Source organism: Lipotes vexillifer, unplaced genomic scaffold, assembly GCF_000442215.2.
Source record: "Lipotes vexillifer unplaced genomic scaffold, Lipotes_vexillifer_v1.1 scaffold7, whole genome shotgun sequence".
In the NCBI taxonomy this organism is placed as follows: Eukaryota; Metazoa; Chordata; class Mammalia; order Artiodactyla; family Lipotidae; genus Lipotes; species Lipotes vexillifer.
In genome coordinates, this window is record NW_006792683.1 from 5,854,382 (window position 1) to 5,872,645 (window position 18,264).

Below are 18,264 nucleotides of genomic sequence, written 5' to 3' on the forward strand. Positions count from 1 at the left end.
ATTGGAAAATAGTATGAATTAACTCTTTCATGTTCTCAAAAACCCAAAAAAGAAATGAAAGAAAAAGGAGAAATGAGTGCAGATCAGAGCATCAGGAAATGGCCCCGTGTGGACTTAGCTGAGCAGAGGGGACTGCACAGGAGTGACAACAGGCGTGGTTCGTATGGGTGGCACCACGTGCCTGGCAGGGAAGGCACGCATTGGGAAACAGCAGGAGAGAAATGTGGACCCGTGGGTAAGACCACCTCGTAACTGCCTGGGGAGACAAGCAGAGAGTCCGCGTTGGGTATGACTCTCTACAGGTTGTACGGTGATATGACTGAGGAGCTTTCTGAAGAATCTTCAGCCATAAACAACATTAACGAAACTGAGGAAAGGGACTTCCCTGTGCTCCAGTGGTTAAGACTCTGCGCTTCCAATGCAGGCAGTGTGGGTTCGAACCCTGGCCAGGGAACTGAGATCCCACATGCTGCAAGGTGTGGCCGAAAAAATTTTTTGACAAAATGAGGAAAGAAAAAACCAAGCTCATCCATAATCCCATCACCCCAACAAAACAAGAGTTTCTTTCCCGGAATTCCACTAAATTTGAGGCTTTCAAAAAACCTAAAGGTAGATGAGAGAAAGTAGAATCATGAGATTAGACAGAAAACTGATGGAAATACAGAGATATGAGGAAATGAAGCTTTTTCTAAACAAAAAACACCACCACACATACAACACAGTAGGACTCAATACCGAAGATAACGTAAAATGTATAGAGTTTGCAGCTTGGTGGAGCTGCACTCTACTCAGAGAGACGGGTGTGAAGAGGGACATGGAGCTGGGAGAAGAGTGAGGTCCGCGGTGATGAGGGAACCTGCCAGCAACGAGGAGGTTCCAGCAGGTGGAACAGGGAACTAGCAGTCAGCTGCTGGCTCACATAAGGAGACTGGGTTATTCCCTCCTGCACAAGTAGAAGTAGAAAAGTACAACTGCTTTTAAAATTAATTTAATGCCTTTTAAAACCAAATACAGGGGCTTCCCTGGTGGCGCAGTGGTTGAGAGTCCGCCTGCCGATGCAGGGGACACGGATTCGTGCCCCGGTCCGGGAAGATCCCACATGCCGTGGAGCGGCTGGGCCCGTGAGCCATGGCCGCTGAGCCTGTGCGTCCGGAGCCTGTGCTCCGCAATGGGAGACGCCACAGCAGTGAGAGGCCCGCGTACGGGGAAAAAACAAACAAACAAACAAAAAAAACAAGAAAAAAAACAAACGAAATACAGGATTCGGGATTACTGACTGCTTTGAACCATGTCTTTACAGTTCCCTCTGGACAAACTTATAATATCCTTTTTATAACTGATTACGGTCCAGAAAACTACTGCCAGATGCTACTTGCTTGTGAATTTAGTCATAAAAAAAGGCCATTTATACTTTAACTCTGCTAAACAGTTCATGTTCAGGCTTTCTGCAAAATGAAAAGTAGGGTCTATTTAGGGAAGGTATGGATCTTTGCACTTTCTAATTTATTCACAATGGGAAACCAAGTTACTTGTCCTGTCAGTGTCTGAACTAAAGAAGACCATAAGAACGTGACAGATTTCAACTGATCTTATACTGTTTCAATATGCTATTTTATAACCTCGATTAGTCTGTATTACGGTGCTGAAATTGACAGGAAGAGGACTTCTTACCAGGTTGTGGCTGCTTTCTGATTCTGGGATTCTGACTGCCTTTTACTCTATTTTCCCTCTGTTTTTGTGGAGATTTCTTCACAGGTGGCTCAGCCCTTGGAACAGTTTTGACTGGAGATGTCTCTCGTTTCCTTGCCCTTTTAGCATTCGTTGACACTGGAACATCTTTAGAAATAGGAGCTTCTTGGTTTTTCCAATCCAATTTGGTTGTCTGTACAAACTGTGCAGTCAGCACTTCAGCACCTTATGCAGAAAAGACACTGTTTTTTAAGGGGTACGGGGCTCACATATTTATCAGCATAGCTTTCCTTTGATTTGTTTTGGGGGGGAAACTTTAATAATGGGGAATAAAATATAAAAGTTGGGGTATTTCATTAAAAGATTTTTGAACTTGCTAAGTGCTGGTCTATATCCCTAATTAGGATTAGGAGAAAAATATCAGAGTAATAACTTTATAAAAACAAGGCATGACTTAATTTTTTTAAAAAGATTCCATAATCTTTGCTGACTGATGTGGCAGGTAAGGCTGAACACGCTAGTTCACAGCACAGGGTGACGGATAATTCAATTTACACAAAAGCGGCACAGCTCCCATAAAGCCATGTGGTTAAAACCATGATCACACTGTAGAGAAGAGACTGTAGGTTCACAAAGAGCCATCTTACATATTTTCCTTCACTACACCTAAATATCAAAGCTTTAACACTGCCTGAAAAATCATCTCTTAAGAGAAGACAGAGGAAGGTCCACTGAAGAAAGTCCTCTTCTGATTTAACTTCCTGTAAATCTATTATAATTGCTCATTTCTCTTACAAAATGCTCAGCTTTCCTTTTCACAGGGAAGGAAGGAAGGAACTAAAGGTGGAGGCACATGAGGAGAAAAAACTATTAACAACCTGCTTGTATCACATGCAGAAACTGTTTCAATCCTTTAAGAGTTAAACAAAAATGTTAATAAATGTTCCCTGTGAAAACGTTTTCCCCATTGACTATATAAAATAATCACACATGTGAATGTTTGCAAATATTTTAAAATCACATTATATGGAAAATACTGCTTCTACTTGATTGAGAACAGAAAACATATTAAACACTTTCAGAATGTCATGGTTATTAGTGAAATGTAGAAAAGAGACCAATTTCATTTTATTCTTTTGAAGGTTAGAAAAATAAATGGTCTTTTAAAAGAGCTTTTAGACTCTCTTAATGTTGTACATTTCCCTGGGTCTAATTATTTTCTTCCCTACTCAACTATTAAAGGCAATAAAGCAGCAGTTTTATTTGTTTTTAGAGTAAGACTTCTGATTTTATACCGGTTACAATTTCTAAAATTTTTAGCATAAAGAAAGGCAAAATATAAGGCAAGCAGGAAAACTGTTAAGACTAAATTAAGAAGAGAAAGAAAATAAGATGAGATCATCAAGACTAGGGGAAGCGTAACGTCTGCACGGGCAGGAGGGGAACATCTCTCACAACCTAGGTCCTGCGAGGAAAAGGAGAAACACGAAACAGGTGATCCTGCAGGGACTGCCCTGCTTGTTTGCATCACTCAATGACATGTTTCTCAAACTGCATGCAATAATCCATGGGTGTATTATAAAATAAACTTAATGGGCTGCAACCAGAATTCTTTATTAAATGAAAAAGAAGATATCAGATTGTATTACACATAGTTAGGGTAAATGTTTCCTGAAATTTCTGTTTCAGTATGTATGAATTTGTGTGTACTGGACTACAATATACAACATATTTCTTTTCTTTTCTTATTTTTTTTTTTTGAGCTTTTGTGGTATTATATTTAGTCATCTAGGCTGGTTTAATCACATCGTTGTTGTTCACTTTTTGGCCACGCTGCGTGGCGTGTTGTCTTAGTTCCCTGACCAGGGATCAAACCCATGCCCTGTGCACTGGAAGTGTGGAGGTGTAACCACTGTACTGCCAGGGACATCCCTAAAACATGTTTCTTATAGTGGATGAAATTAGGACACTTGAGAAACAGTGACAACATATATGTTGAATTATAGGTAATGTATTTAATACCTTTAAAATGGTTCATATAGAGAGAAACCCAATATGGTTGGCCTGGAATTTGTGAGGAAATGTAGAGTGTGAGTCGCTGCTTCATACTGCCGTTCTTTCTACCACCCTCCTAAACACACACATACACACACAATTTCTCAAACTATAATTGGCCAGAAATAACTACTTGTTAAACCACAGGGTAAAATCTTAATTATCTAGGATCCTGGGGATCCACACACCTCCAATGTTTCTTCTTTAGGCATCAAAATTTTTTAATTCAAAATACTATAGATAGGGTTGGCAAATGTTTTCTGTGAAGGGCCAGACCTCAGTCACAGCCGCCCACCTGTGCCAGCGCAGGGAAGTACAGAGACAACAGGTAATGCCTGAGGGGCCCTCTGGCCCAAGTCCGCTCACCTCTTCTCTAAGGGGTCATAGAGCATAAGTTCCCTAGTTTTAAACAAAATACACCACACGTAATCTGAGATGACTCTAAGCCAAAATTGTGTTATTTGTTGAGCTCTGTTCACCGAAGTGCATTTGACTAAAGTTAAATGGCTCTGGACGCTGATTCTCCCTCAGTTTTCAGGGGGCAACAAAACCACTTGAGGAACTGTTTCAATATATATGTCTCGAGGCCACTGGACCTTCTTTCAGTAGGTCTGTAGTAGGATCCAGATGACCACTTTTAAAACACACAAAGGATTAGAGATTCTGCCCCAGGATGCTCTAGTTCTGGGAGAGTCCAGGCACTTTCCCCCCTCTTCAAACATGCTCAGGCTATCACTTATCAGTTCTTGCCATCTGCTCTTAGTGTGCCTGATTTTAGGAGATGCTCTTCTTCCACTCGAATTTGTCCGAGGACAGTTCAGAAACCGAATGACACTATTTCTTAGACAGGTAAGTAAATAACTGAGTGATGATTTGAGCAGTTTTACAAGTGAAATACAAGCTTTTGGCAGGTGGGCTTTTGTCCTATTTCTTGATTTTCATGTTATCTAGATTAGTGCTTCTCCAACTTTAGCATGCACACAGATCACCTGGAGGGAGCTAACGGACACTGTCAAGCTACAGTCCAGGATGGTCACACAGGAACAGGGTTAACACACAACAGTTATTACTAATTGCTCATCTGAAAATCCATACAGACCATGCTTACCGTTTTTACTTTTCTGAGGAAACTTGAGAGTTGTGGGAGAGTCTGGACCCTTCTTTGCTCCAGTAGGAGTTCTTCTGGGAAAGGGACGGCACAACTTCACCCTTTTACTCCGTACCACGGGCAGCGTGCCTGCTTTTCTCTTACACTGAACTCTCAGACTTGATGCTGCACTTAATGGGACCAGAGCTCCCTGCCTTGCTTTAAACATCTCTTCAGAATTCTTTTGTGTATCTGTTTCTCTTCTTCCTTCTGCCTCTGAGTCGTGAAATTCAGGATCTGGAGTCATAACTAAAGAAAATCCAGCATCACAAATTCCATCTGAAATACCTTATTTCTTAGAAAAGTAAGTAAATAACTGAGTGATGATTTGAGCAGTTTTACAAGTGAAATACAAGCTTTTGGTGGGTGGGCTTTAGTCCTATTTCTTGATTTTCATGTTATCTAGATTAGTGCTTCTCCAACTTTAGCATGCACACAGATCACCTGGAGAGAGCTAACGGACACTGTCAAGCTACAGTCCAGGATGGTCACACAGGAACAGGGTTAACACACAACAGTTATTACTAATCGCTCATCTGAAAATCCATACAGACCATGCTTACCGTTTTTTCTTTTCTGAGGAAACTTGAGAGTTGTGGGAGAGTCCGGACCCTTCTTTGCTCCAGCAGGAGTTCTTCTAGGAAAGGGACGGCACAACTTCACCCTATTACTCCGTACCACGGGCAGCGTGCCTGCTTTTCTCTTAGGCTGAACTCTCAGATTTGATGTTGGACTTAATGGGACCACAGCTCCCTGCCTTGCTTTAAACATCTCTTCAGAATTCTTTTGTGTTTCTGTTTCTTTTCTTTCTTCTGCCTCTGAGTCGTGAAATTCAGGATCTGGAGTCATAACTAAAGAAAATCCAGCATCACAAATTCCATCTGAAATACAAGGAGACTGAGGACACTCTGCCAATAAGTCTAGTGCAGTAGATACTTCCAAAAGGTACCCATTAGGATATGAGAAATAAGACCTCAACTGAGTTAAAGACTCTAAAGGGCACTTTTCAGCTGGAGGAGTCAAGTCAAAACCACTGGACACTATGCCAAAGAATGCAGTCTCTTTAATTCCATCCTGAGAAGCAGCAGTCAGTGAAGGACTTTTGTCCACCTTGTACAGTTCTTGGAAATTATGCTTGACTAATGTGTTTAGACAGATTCCTTTTTCAGAAAATGATTTCTTTGCTTCCAGCAGGGCACAATTAAGGGCAGGTAAAATAGGTACCACCTTCATTGAGAGGTCATCTTCAACTTTCAAGTCTTTCAGCCCTAAAATATATACACATGTATTAAAAACCCAAAGTTCTTTGTTTTTCAAAAGCATGCAGGAAAAAACGCTTTAGATTACAAAATTACACGATGGTTAAATATGATACAGTGTTTCAAATGGTAATCTAAATAGCAATTAATAGAAGACTTATGGATGCACTTAATGAACATATATTATCTCCATATATATGAAAACACACACACACAGAACCAAAAAAGAGTCACTCAGATGGGATCACCAGCTGAGAAGGAAGAAGGCAGGCCTGCCTGCAGCTCCATCTCATCTGACCAGGAGCCCAGCGAGGGCTCAATGCACCGGCATTTAGAGTTCGCAGAATTACTTTTCTATTCTCATTTTCTGCTTTTAAAATATATCTAATTTGTACCTTATATGACCTACTTCAAATTCTCTTAAGAAGGTAGTCACAGGTGCAAACTTTCAGTTATAAGATAAATAAGTACTGGGCTTCCCTGGTGGCACAGTGGTTGAGAGTCCGCCTGCCGATGCAGGGGACACGGGTTCGTGCCCCGGTCTGGGAAGATCCCACATGCCACGGAGCGGCTGGGCTTCTATTCTCATTTTCTGCTTTGAAAATATATCTAATCTGTACCTTATATGACCTACTTCAAATTCTCTTAAGAAGGTAGTCACAGGTACAAACTTTCAGTTATAAGATAAATAAGTACTAAAGATGTAATGTACAACATAATAAAAAATAATAAATGTAAATAATAATAAAAAATAATTAACACTGCTGACGTTACATATGAAAGGTAAGAAAGTAAATACTGGGACTTCCCTGGTGGCGCAGTGGTTGAGAATCCGCCTGCCTTTGCAGGGTACACGGCTTCGAGCCCTGGTCTGGGAAGATCCCACATGCCATGGAGCAACTAAGCCCGTGCGCCACAACTACTGAGCTTGCATGCCACAACTCCCGAAGCCCGCGTGCCTAGAGCCAGTGCTCTGCAACAAGAGAAGCCACCACAATGAGAAGCACATGCACTGCAATGAACAGTAGCCCCCGCTAGCCGCAACTAGAGAAAGCCTGCAGCAACGAGGACCCGACGCAGCCAAACAAGGAAAAAGAAAGGAAATACTAAGAGTTCTCATCAGAAGGGGAAAAAAAGTTTGTTTTCTTTTTTCTTTAATTTTGGATCTATATGATATGATGGATGTTCACTAGAATTACTGTGGTAGTTGTTTCATGATGTATGTAAGTCAAATCTTTATGCTGGTCAACACTAAACTTACAGAGTGCTGTATGTCAATTATATAATATCTCAATAAAACTGGAAGAAACTAGAGTTACAACACAAACCAGTTGAACTAAAAGAAAGGAAACCCTAAGTAACCCCCAAGTCTCATAGTAACTACTGGTATGTATTTCCTCACCTTCTCTATCAAATGCAATTTTTTAAGATTATGTAACTAGACTGACTAGTCTGTATTTTACTTCCTCTCCCTGGTTCACTCTCTGACTGAAATGCTAATTTTTTAAGCAAATCAATAACCTAAAGGAAAATAGTACAGGGAGAAAAGAGAAAAGGTCAGGTCACTGAGAAATTGGTAATAAAATCCTAGAAAATGTAATTTATCAGTAATAAAAAACCCACAGATAATAAAGCCCTTTGGTGCCTACTAAACTGAAGTACGAATTATACCATTTTTTTTTTAACGAAAAAGTAACTGCAAAATTAAGAAACACCTAGCTGAGTACATTTATACTTGAGCAGGTATCAGGAAAGAATGGCAAATAAAAATAAATAGGAAAATGATGCTAGCCATTAAAATAAAAATTCCTTTCTCTGCAGTTCATTTAGATAGTAACAAGGAAAAATAAAACATAACAAAGTTCTTATGTACTACTAACAGTTCACAAGAAAGCAGTAGCTTTCTAGACAACTTCACTATTTCAAGAATTTGGAAAGGCAGAAGTCAGAACGATTTGTAACAGGCTATTATGAAATCTAAGTAAAAGAACTTTTTAAGTCTGCTAAGCAAAGAGCCACTCAATTCAAAACAAATAACCACAGCACTGAACATTTCTGAGTGACCAGAAATAGAAAAGTGTCTTAATGAACTAGAGGAGGCTGTGAACATTGAACACAACACTCCAATGTTTACTCAAAAAGAAATCCTGTGCTGTACAACACCAAATGGTACAGGAACGAATGTTTCTTATTCAGGTGGCAGTGTACACCTAAAAATAAGAATCAAGGCAGAGCTCCTGCATACGGAGGGAGGCAGTGTGGGAACAGAGCTGGAAGCCAGCTCAGACTCAGCTGTTTGACCTTGGGCAAGTTTAAGTTTCAGTTTCCTCATCTTTGAAACAGTCATAATAAAAATACCTATTAAGGGCTGTGAAGTCAATTGTGCCTAGCAGAATACCAATGTAGTAAATGCCTGAGAAATGCAATTAGCTATTGCCATTATGTTATTATAATTGGTAATATTTTGCTTATTCCAGAGGTGATGCCAGTAGTTCTCTGCTTTGAGTAGCTGAATACAATTTAAAAACATCAATTAAAAAAATTTTTTTGGATTGGCTGTAGCTTTATAAATACTATATACTATATACAAATGATGTTTAAACATACACAGTGTGGGGCTTCCCTGGTGGCGCAGTGGTTGAGAATCTGCCTGCCGATGCAGGGGACAGGGGTTCAAGCCCTGGTCTGGGAAGATCTCACATGCCACAGAGCAACTGGGCCTGTGAGCCACAATTACTGAGCCTGCGCGTCTGGAGCCTGTGCTCCGTGACAAGAGAGGCTGCGTGAGAGGACCACGCACTGAGATGAAGACTGGCCCCCGCTTGCCACAACTAGAGAAAGCCGTCGCACAGAAACGAAGACCCAACACAGCCATAAATAAATAAATAAAATTAATTAAAAAAAAAAAACATACGCAGTGTGATTATAAAACAATGAGGAAAATTTCTTCATATGACAAAAAGAAATGACTCATTTACTTTCATTTATTTATTTGCTCAGGAAGCATTTATTATTTTTTAGGTGCCTGACATTGCTAAGCAGTAGGGATGCAGTAGAATACAAGAAAGGCAGGCATTAAATAATTATAAAAATAAATATTTAAATTATATTGGTGAAAAGCCTAGGGGTCCTCACTGAAGGAAGAGTGGTGATGGGAATAAATAAAGTGATATTTAAACTGACACCTGACAGCTATGGGTAAGAGGCTAGACCAGCACTTCTCCTGCCATTTTATTCATTATCTACCCCCACCAGAGAGAGCCTTCCTAGACATTGTTTCCTAACTGCCCTCTGAAATTCTAATACCACAGATATACTGTATATCTGTTTACATACTGCAGGAGCAATATTTTTTGCCCCTAACAGGCAATTCCTGGTCCTGGCTCGGGGGGTGGTCAACATCATCCAATCAAGGGGAAGGAGACAAGTAGTCCAGACAGAGGGAAGTGCTTCTGTGAGGACCTTAAGTCCTACTGACTGGGAGACTATGATAAAACCAACTCTTAGCTCTTGTTGTTCAATAACAAATGAATCCAGTTTTGCACATGCTGAATGTGAGGACCATCTGAGACATTTAAGTAGAAAGAAATGTCCATAGGCAGGTGGATGTCTGAGCATGGAGCAGACAGGAAAGGATAAGCCTACAAAGAAACGAGATGAAGGATTAACCAGGGAGAGTAAAGGAAGAAAGTTATTTAAGAGAAGAAAAGAGTTACCAGGGTCATATGCTGCTGAGAGTTTAAGACGAGGACTGAAAAATGGCCCACAGGTGCAGTGAACTGCCAGCCCTGGTCCTTACCTGCTGACGGGGATGAATGGAATAAATGCAACCCGTGAAGACCCATCTGCTCCTCTCCAAAACCTACACAGAATGAGAATCAGAAGAAAAGTGAGGTTGCTGATCTTATACAATAAAAGTAAACATACTGAAAAACATTTATTCAAAAAGTTCTTCTTACTTGTTTCTGACATTAAGGCTGACGACGGAAGTAAAATGAAAAATTCTCGATCTTCTAAGCACTTGACGATTGCCTTAAACATAAAATAGCAAGAAAGAAGATTCAATTCCTCTCTCCTTCTCCCTCTACCATATTCTTCAGCGATTTTTAAGCTCATGAAAAGTTAAAGAAAAAAATTCTTGAAATGTCAGTATTTATGGGAATCAGGACAATTTTGTCCCCAGTATCAGAAACTGCAAGTTCCTTAGCATTCAAGTAATCTTGGCCTTGTTATGGCTACATATCATAAATAACTAGAACATCATGGGTTAGTTTTAGGATAGTGTTCAACTACATAACAAATCCATCAGAAACAACGTCTTTCATTTTTTTCAGTGACATGTTGGACATTTCATACTGCTAAGTAGCCGCTCTCTTCCCATTCAGCCACTACAAATTCAAGGTCAATCAGACCTATGATTAACATGTTAAGCTCATTTTAATACAAAACATATCACAGAATCCTGGGACTAGAAAAACTGGAAGATACCATCCATTCAAAGAATCCTTTCTACAGCTTCCTAAGAGATGAGTAATAAAAGGAAATAACATCATTAGGTCCCCCGGTTATAAGAAATACAGATGAAAATAAATACTTCTGTTTTCCCTCTACCACAGTCTTCAGTGGCATCTTCTGTCATTCTAAATCACAGAGATAACAGCTCTTCTTCCCCATTAGTCACCATTTCAAAAGCCTATATACCCTTAACAAAGATAAAATTCAATGTCATACAAGAATTTGTCAGTTAAAAACACAGAATAAAATACACCACTTTATAAAGTGATCAAACATACTTCAAAAATTGACAGGTCATAAGCCTACAAATATGATAAATCAATAAATTATTCAACAACAACTCAAGTATGAAAAAAAGACTTCTTTTCTAATTATTTATTGGAACTAATTTTAAGACTGAAACTTCACCCACAGGAACAATCACTATTGTGAGTCTCCAAACATTTCTATCGCAGCCCCTGTGCATTGGTTGGTTTACATTTTTGCCTCCTACAGTCTTGTAAGTTCCTTGATGGCAGGAATTGTTTGTCTTTTTGCTTCTGGCACACATTAAGCACTCAAGAATTACTGAATAAAGGTATCAACAGTTATATATACCCATATCTTTGGTATTTATCAGCAAACAGATGTAATTCTTGTTTTACTTTTTTATCGGTGTAGAGTAAAAGTGACAATAATTAGCTACATTATTCTGAATTTTAGTTTTGTAATACATATGAAAGTAAAATCCGATATCTGCTTAAAACGGTACATTTCTTTATTCCAAAATATGTGCAAATAAAACAAATATGTAGTGTATCTTATTAGTCTCTCAAATTATATGCTGAATGGGCTATATAAAATTCCTATTTTAACCTTTGTGGGGAAAAAAAATCATAGAATCTTTGAAATATCTACTTCTAGCCTTTCCCATTTACACACAGAAAAATCCAGCCGTATATGTCTTTACCACCTTTTAAAGAAGAGACCTTCCTCAGTACTGTTCTCGAAGTCCAGTGTTGTAGGTACAAGGGACATTTACTGCTCGTCCACTATACACCAGGCACCAAGATGTCAAAGATGCTTAAGACATGATACCTACCCTCAAGGAGCTCAATGTCTAGGTAGGGAGACCGATATGTAAAGATTATTCATTATAAAATGAGGCAGGAAAAGCAGCCTGGAGCACTGAGAGCGAAGGACCTTATGTGATAAGTAATTTCTGTTAAGTAATTAACACACAAACTGCGAAGGAAAGCTGGGCACTGAGCCTCCAGAGTTCAATACCAGAAGTGCTCACAAGTAGACCCTTTACTAATGCATTTTCTCAAAGTATCTCTGAACTTTCTTCCTTTGAATTTCCAAATATAAATTGAACTACACTACTTCAAAAACACACAGCCTATAAGCCCAGTTGATATTCAGTGGTTATCTGCTCAGCATCTTGTGTCACCCACTGCACCTCCTTACTGCAGAATGGGGGGCACTGACCTCGCACCCACTTCTGGAAGGTGGGCTCTGAGTGGCCTGAACTAATCAGTGTGGGCCACTCCCTTTCTAGTTACTGCTGAGAGACATGCAGATGATGGAACTGGTCTAAGGACATAAGCCATGGTTTGGAGGACGGGTTCTCTCTGGATGCAAAAGGAAGCACGTAGCCCTGACTGGCAGCCTAGGACAGAACTATTGCACAGAGGAGGGAGAAGCTGAAAGAAAAAGAGTCCTGAGCAAACAGCACTTGAACTTGCTTTACCATCTAAAACTGAAAAGGAAGCCTATCAAAACTCTTTATTGTTTAAGCCAGTTTGAATTTCTGTTACATGCAACTCAAGCATCTTACCTGACACTACCCCCAAGGCAGCTCACCTATCTATTCTGTTAATTTACTGGTTTCACACTGTCTACTATGGGGATAAGTCCGTTGTGCCACTAAAGGGCTGAGCAGACTCGTTTGGTCACTTCCATCACGCACACCGTTTCCTTTGGGATGTTTGGCAATCACTCACTATAAGGTCAGCATCTACTCCTATCCTCAGACCGAGGAGCCCTGCCTAACACAGTGGAGAGGTCTTTGGATGTTCCATGTTTCTCAGTAGAATCGTGCTTTTCTACGCTATGAAAACAATAGAAGCAGCAACTTTTCTTTCTTTATATACCTATGTGTTGACAAGGGTCACTTTTAAAGACTATCCCACAAATCAATCTCCTTTGATTACTGCAGAAATACTAGGGATCTACTCAATTCTTCCATCACAAAACAAAAACAACAACAGAATAGGATTTGAGAAAAACTGTCCTCCTATACTTAAAACCAGGAGTATGAACTGACTAGTGAGACACAAAAAAAGTAAACCAAGATACAAAGGGGAAGAACATGTTAGCCAATAAGTATCATGTCAATAAATATTAAATGAAAAATATCTTCTTAAGGGAATTTCCTGGCGGTCCAGTGGTTAGGACTTGGCACTTTCATTGTTGTGGGCCCGGGTTTGACCCCTGGTCAGGGAACTAAGATCCCACTAGCTGTGTGATGTGACCAAAAAAAAAAAAAAAATCCTTTTAAGCAAGCTAAAACAATTCAATCTAGGCAGAGGCAACTAATAAATAGATATCAATTTCTCAATTTAAGGAAAACATAATAATAATATTTTGAATCGATGATTCTTACCAATTGCTCCCTTTTAATGTACTCTGTTAGTTTATCTACTTTTTCCCCGTGTTTGTTGGACAGTTCCATCTCATACATATTGAAGCACATATCTTGGCAACAGACTGCGGAGAAAATCAGAAACACAGAACATTTCTTATTTTAAAATGCTACTGTGAAAAATTCCGTTTCTCCCTAGACCCACCGTGTGGCTGACACGGTGGGTCTTGGTGCTCCGGCCTGCTGTCAGGCCTGAGCCTCTGAGGTGGGAGAGCCGAGTTCAGGACACTGGACCACCAGAGACCACCCGGCTCCATGTAATATCAACCGGCAAGCGCTCTCCCGGAGATCTCCGTCTCAACGCTAAGATCCAGCTCCACCCAATGGCCAGCAAACTCCAGGGCGGGACGCCCCACGCCAAACAACTAGCAAGACGGGAACACAACCCCACCCATTAGCAGAGAGGCTACCGAAAATCATACTAAATTCAGAGACGCCCCAAAACACACCACTGGACGCAGCCCTGCCCACCAGAAAGACAAGATCCAGCCCCACCCACCAGAACACAGGCACCAGTCCCCTCCACCAGGAAGGCTACACAAGCCACTGAACCAACCTTACCCCCTGGGGCCAGACAACAACAACAAAGGGAACTACGAACCTGCAGCCTGCGAAAAGGAGACCCCAAACACAGTAAGTTAAGCACACTGGGAAAACAGAGAAATATGTAGCAGATGAAGGAGCAAGGTAAAAAACCATCAGACCAAACGAAGAGGAAATAGGCAGTCTACCTGAAAAAGAATTCACAGTAATGATAGGAAAGATGATCCAAAATCTTGGAAGTAGGATGGAGAAAATACAAGAAACGTTTAACCAGGACCTAGAACAACTAAAGAGCAAACAAACAGTGATAAATAACACAATAAATAACAATAAAACTTCTCAGGAAGGAAGCAATAGCAGAATAACTGAGGCAGAAGAATGGATAAGTGACCTGCAAGATAAAACAGTGGAAGTAACTACCGCAGAGCAAAATAGAGAAAAAAGAATGAAAAGAACTGAGGACAGTCTCAGAGACCTCTGGCACAACATTAAAGGCTCCAATGTTTGAATTATAAGGATCCCAGAAGAAGAAGAGAGAAAGAAAGGGTCTGAGAAAATATTTGAGGAGATTATAGTTGAAAACTTCCCTAACATGGGAAAAGAAATAGTCAGTCAAGTCCAGGAAGTGCAGAGAGTCCCATACAGGATAAATCCAAGGAGAAGCATGCCAAGACACATATTAATCAAACTGTCAAATATTAAATACAAAGAAAAAAAACCTAAAAGCAGCAAGGGAAAAGCAGCAAATAACACACAAGGGAATCCCCATAAGGTTCACAGCTGATCATTCAGCAGAAACTCTGCAGGCCAGAGGGGAGTGGCAGGACATATTTAAAGTGATAAAAGGTAAAAACCTACAACCAAGATTACTCTACCAGCAAGGATCTCATTCAGGTTCGATGGAGAAATTAAAACCTTTACAGACAAGCAAAAGCTAAGAGAACTCAGCACCACCAAACCAGCTTTACAACAAATCCTAAAGGAACTTCTCTAGGCAGGAAACACAAGAGAAGGAAAACACCTACAAAAACAAACCTAAAACCATTCAGAAAATGGTACTAGCAACATACATATTGATAATTACCTGAAATGTAAATGGATTAAATGCTCCATCAAAAAGACATAGACTGGCTGAAGGGATACAAAAACAAGACCTGTATATATGCTGTCTACAAGAGACCCACTTCAGACCCAGGGACACATACAGACTGAAAGTGAGGGGATGGAAAAAGATATTCCATGCAAATGGAAATTGAAAGAAAGCTGCAGTAGCAATTCTCCTATCAGACAAAATAAACTTTAAAATAAAGACTATTACAAGAGACAAAGAAGGACACTACATAATGATCAAGGGATGGATCCAAGAAGATATAACAATTGTAAATATTATGCATCTGACATAGGAGCACCTCAATACAAAAGACAAATGCTAACAACCATAAAACGGGGAATGAACAGTAACACAATCATAGTAGGGGACTTTAACACTCCACTTTCACGAACAGACAAATCATCCAAAATGAAAATAAATAAGGAAACACAAGCTTTAAATAACACATTAAATAAGATGGACTTCACTGATATTTATAGGACATTCCATCCAACAACAACAGAATACACTTTCTTCTCAAGTGCTCATGGAACATTCCCCAGGATACATCATGTCTTGGGTCACAAATCAAGCCTTGGGAAATTTAAGAAAATTGAAATCGTATCCAGTATCTTTTCCAATCACAACTTTATGAGACTACATATCAATGACAGGAAAAAATACTGTAAAAAATACAAACACATGGAGGCTAAACAACATGCTACTAAATAACCAAGAAATCACTGACGATATCAAAGAGGAAATAAAAAAATACCTAGAGACAAATGACAATGAAAACATGACCCAAAACCTATGGGATGCAGCAAAAGTTCTAAGAGGGAAGTTTACAGCAATACAATCTTACCTCAAGAAACAAGACAAATCTCAAATAAACAACCTAACCTTACACCTAAAGCAATTAGAGAAAGAAGAACAAAAAAAAACCCCTCAAATTTAGCAGATGGAAAGAAATCATAAAGATCAGAGCAGAAATAAATGAAAAAGAAATGAAGGAAACAATAGCAAAGATCAATCAAACTAAAAGCTGGTTCTTTGAGAAGATAAACAAAATTGATAAACCATTAGCCAGACTCATCAAGAAAAAAAAGGGAGAAGACTCAAATCAACAGAATTAGAAATGAAAAAAGGAGACGTAACAACTGACACTGCAGAAATACAAAGGATCATAAGAGACTACTGCAAGCAACTATATGCCAATAAAATGGACAACCTGGAAGAAATGGACAAGTTCTCAGAAAAGCACAACCTTCCGAGACTGAACCAGGAAGAAACAGAAAATATAAACAGACCAATCACAAGCACTGAAATTGAGACTGTGATTAAAATTCTTCCAACAAACAAAAGGCCAGGACCAGATGGCTTCACGGGCAAATTCTATCAAACATTTAGAGAAGAGCTAACACCTATCCTTCTCAAACTCTTACAAAATATAGCAGAGGGAGGAACACTGCCAAACTGATTCTATGAGGCCACCATCATCCTGATACCAAAACCACACAAAGATGTCACAAAGAAAGAAAACTACAGGCCAATATCACTAACGAACATCGATGCAAAAATCCTCAACAAAATACTAGCAAACAGAATCCAACAGCTCATTAAAAGGATCATACACCATGATCAAGTGGGGTTTATCCCAGGAATGCAAGCATTCTTCAATATACGCAAATCAATCAATGTGATACACCATATTAACAAATTGGAGGATAAAAACCATATGGTAACCTCAATGGATGCAGAAAAAGCTTTTGAGAAAATTCAACACCCATTTACGATATAAACTCTCCAGAAAGTAGGTAGAGAGGGAACCTCCCAGGAACTGAATCACAGAGCTACTCTACACCTTTCACAGAAGACCCTTTTAAGACTTACTTAAGGGAAAACAGAAGTAAGACGGCGAGAGAGAGAGTGCATATGCACGCGTTCATGTGTGTACGAAAGAGAGGCTGGAAAATAACTGGAACAAAGCTCAGGACATGCAGTGTACCATGACATCTGAACAGACCTTTGTGCTCCACGTAATTCTGTTTTCTAAAAGCAGCTTCTGGTAGTCTCTTTTTCAAAGATGACACTTTCATTACGTACTTAAAATCTAGTTCATGTGGTCTAAAAAACAAAATAACAATATCATGTAATGTAATAAACACTGAAACTACAGCTTCATAAGTTTTGGTTTTCTAATATAAAGCAAACAAAAATATTATAACCACAAAAAATTCTTAAATCTATAAACGCCAGATCAAATAATGTACATATTCATAAACGTTAGAGATTTTTGAGTATGCGACCTCATAAACCATGGTCTGCAAATGTGTTCACATTTTCTGAATGCATGCATTTCTGTTATAACCAAAATATCGAGACATGTGGATGAATTATGCATACTGCAATGAGAATCTTCGAGAAATTACACTACGTAAGAGTTGAAAACTTTTGACAATATGGGACTGCCGACCATGCAGTGCCACAGGATGAACGGCAGCCAGACTTGCATCATTTCCCCTACCTTTTCCTTCTTTAAAACTCATTTTTAAATACTTGTAGACTTACAGATACCTCCTTTCCCCCCAAATACTTCTTAATGTGTACCCTTAAGAAAAATATTTCCTTATATGACCACAAAACAATTAGCAAAAATCAAGGAATTAACAATGATACAGGACAATTTTTTCACCTACAGACCTCATTCAAATGCTGCCAACTGTCTCACTAAGGTCCCTTGTAACAAAAGAAGGTACTTTTTTCTGGTTCAAGATCCAATCCAGGATGCCACATTGCATTTACATATGTCTCTTTAGTCTCCTTCAGTCTGCAACATTCTCTTAGTCTTTATCTTCAGTGACCTTGATATTTCTGAATAATATAGACCATTTATTTTGCAGAATGTCCCTCAATCTGGGCATGTCTAACATTTCTTCCTGATTAGATTGGCAGGAGCACCACAGACTGATATCGTGTTATTCTCTGGGCATCGTATCAGGAAGCACATGATGTTTATTCCTCTCCTGGTGACATTAACTTAACCACTTAGTTAAGATGGTATCTGTAGCTTCTTCCATTGTAAAGACTTTATTTTTTCCTTTGCGAGATATGTAAATACCATCAAACTTTCACCTACTCTATCAAGCCTCCATGGATTATTATGATGTTGCCAAAATGTGATTTCCAAATTCCATCACTCTTTCTATACCTATTAGTTGCACTCTATAGTGAGAAAGAACTTTCCCTTCTCTCCCATTTATTTATTCACAGAATCCTT

The 18,264-nt window shown here is 39.4% G+C and overlaps 1 protein-coding gene across 1 annotated transcript in view; it reads right to left on the reverse strand.

The window, feature by feature from the left end:
• Positions 1–18,264, reverse strand: part of TASOR2 (transcription activation suppressor family member 2) — a 53,512-nt gene that overhangs the window by 21,605 nt on the left and 13,643 nt on the right. Inside the window, 6 exon segments of the mRNA XM_007465841.1 lie at positions 1,672–1,914; positions 5,455–6,159; positions 9,950–10,012; positions 10,110–10,182; positions 13,313–13,416; positions 17,011–17,111. Of these exon segments, the coding sequence (XP_007465903.1) occupies positions 1,672–1,914; positions 5,455–6,159; positions 9,950–10,012; positions 10,110–10,182; positions 13,313–13,416; positions 17,011–17,111 (1,289 nt within the window).